The 2,482-nt window shown below is 33.0% G+C and overlaps 1 protein-coding gene across 1 annotated transcript in view; it reads right to left on the reverse strand.

Moving 5' to 3' along the window:
- LOC110454164 (anoctamin-4-like) overlaps window positions 1–2,439 on the reverse strand; it is a 7,650-nt gene extending 5,211 nt beyond the window's left edge. The window contains exons 1-2 of the mRNA XM_021503539.1: window positions 2,431–2,439; window positions 2,061–2,198 (exon numbers count right to left, since the gene is read on the reverse strand). Of these exons, the coding sequence (XP_021359214.1) occupies window positions 2,061–2,198; window positions 2,431–2,439 (147 nt within the window). The remainder of the gene's footprint in view (window positions 1–2,060; window positions 2,199–2,430) is intronic.
- Window positions 2,440–2,482: the final 43 nt, after the last annotated feature.

The following is a 2,482-nucleotide window of genomic DNA, read 5'->3' on the forward strand; positions in this document are numbered from 1 at the left end:
ATCAGCATCTTACTTGTTGAACTTTATTTTAAATTGACAATAAACCTCTTTCATAGCACTATTTGAAAGTTTCTTTCACATAGAATATTTTTGGTACACATATTTTTAATGATTAACAATGATAAGATTAATTGATAAAATATATAATTTGGTATAATATTTATAAGGCTATAAGTAAATATATATTTCCTATACAAACTCTTAAAGAAAGAAATTATATATATAACTGAATAAACCTACGATTTTTATAATGTATTTAGATTTTAAGGAACAAACTATTTCTAACAGTCTTCACTAATAACGAGTATATATGTCTATAAATTTCACAACAATAGATTCAATGTTTGTTTTAAATCAAATGTCTAATAACAAGACTTTGGTTTTAATACTTAATACTATATCTACAACCTGAAAGTACTGGGTTATAATGGATTATAGCTACACTGAAGTTAAAAAGAAAGCTGCATGGTCTGTTGGAAACGTGATTCAAGAAGAAGAATATCCCTTTAAGGCTGTGTAGAAAAACACACTTAAATGTATAATTTGTTGTCAGGTTGAGATTTTGGCAAAACAAAATTGAAAAATTTGTATTTATGATATTTAAACCACAGATTATTCTAAAAATCACAATTTAACCATTGTCTTTGAATTATATAGAGTAAATACAAATTGTCTCAAGAAAAAATTCTGCAATATTAAATATTTGTTTCCTGTGCTTTCTGATAAACAGAACTCTGAATCACACAATGGTAGAGTTTGTTGATTGATGTCAGTAAATGGGCAAATACTCCTCCTTTTTTATCAGACTATTTTCCGGTTATCATTTTTCTAGGAGATAAACACTGAAGTTGTCATCAGAATTGTGTACTGGTGGCGTTTGTGGCATTATCATCGCCACATCCTGCCTTCGTTTACTGTCTCCGCTGTATGAAGTGCTTCCTTGGCCAAGAATTTTCTCATGCTTCCTTGACCAAGAAATTTTCTCTCAGCATCTGAAGCTTCACAGATCCTGGCATGTCTGGGATGAGGTACATCACCAACCAGGTTGCAAATACAATCAAGTTCTGTAAATCAAGGTGAAATACAGAGAATTAAAACTACTGAAAATTTGAAGAGAATTCAATGAAAAAATGGTCACTATGTCAAAAGTTTTACATTTTAACGAACTTAATTTGAACTGCAGATATTCCGTCTTTGCGTATTGCAGAGGTATCTTCTCTTGTGAGCAGGTATTGATAGTTACGTCATTGGTTTGTGTGAGAAAATTACGTCATTTTCTCAAAAATTGATGACGTTACTCTCACAAACAAGTGACGTAACAATCAATACCTGCTCCCAAGAGAAGATAACTCTGCAATACGCAAAGACGGAATAGAAACATATACAACACAAAGTAACTTTAAAGCTAGAAAATGACATTTAATATTTACAGATCTTTCTTTATTTTATGCTTTTTAAAATCTATTAAGAAATAAAGTTGCTATAGAGCGATGATGACAATAATCTTGGCCTTAATTGACTTTGAAACTATGAAACCTGAGGTATTTGTATACTTAACCTTTGTATAAGGTTTGATATCGAAATCATAGACATAGCAAATACTGTACGCCCCCCACAACCCCCTAAATAAAAAGTTGCTTTGTTTCTGAAACAAATCTCCTTTTTCTCCCCCATTAGACAGAGATATCCACAATTCTGATCAGGGACACATTTTTCTGTCTTACCCTAGGGTAAGGACATCACATAAACACTGCACTGACGTCACGTCAACAATAGTAGACCGCAGAAGATAACTCATTGGGTTTATTCGACGAAAATGCGACCAACACTTGTGTTTCATGCAATCACTTCTAATGTAACGAAAGTGAGAGAAAAATATTTCCTACCCTGGGAGTAAGACAGAGAAATCTCAAACCTCTGGGTAAGATTCTGGAATGTCTGGCAGAGACCCTTGAGCTTAACATTTAATTATCTTAGCCCAGGAGTTGAAATGTTTCTGCCATACCCCCTAGGTGCGGAAATATTCTATTTAGCTGTTGAAGAAGATGGATTAAGCATACCTCAAACACGACAATGAAAGCAAGCCTGGCGGCCAGGATGTGCCAGTAGACCAGCGTAAATGTGTATTCCTCTCCTGTGCCTACTTCTGCATCTCCTACGTAATCTGTGGCTGGTCGACGGTAGTCACAGTATCTAGGCTACAGAATAGATCAATCATCATTTTTTTCATTACTTTCACAGTGAAATAGATTTTTTTTCTTTTTTTCAAAGTCTGTTTTTTTAAGTTGTGATAAATAACAAAATTCTTTACATGAGATTTTTTTTGAACTTATATAAATGTTGTCAAAATTTGAAGAAACAAAAGAATACACAATGAATGAGAATCTTTTTTATGCAAGTTCAATTCTTATAGTTTTATTAGGTAAAGACTTTCTGCATCTCTGATCCGTGGCCCTTAAAATATCTCCAGAGAGTCAGAATA

The sequence above is a fragment of the Mizuhopecten yessoensis genome, unplaced genomic scaffold (genome assembly GCF_002113885.1).
Source record: "Mizuhopecten yessoensis strain PY_sf001 unplaced genomic scaffold, ASM211388v2 scaffold7713, whole genome shotgun sequence".
In the NCBI taxonomy this organism is placed as follows: Eukaryota; Metazoa; Mollusca; class Bivalvia; order Pectinida; family Pectinidae; genus Mizuhopecten; species Mizuhopecten yessoensis.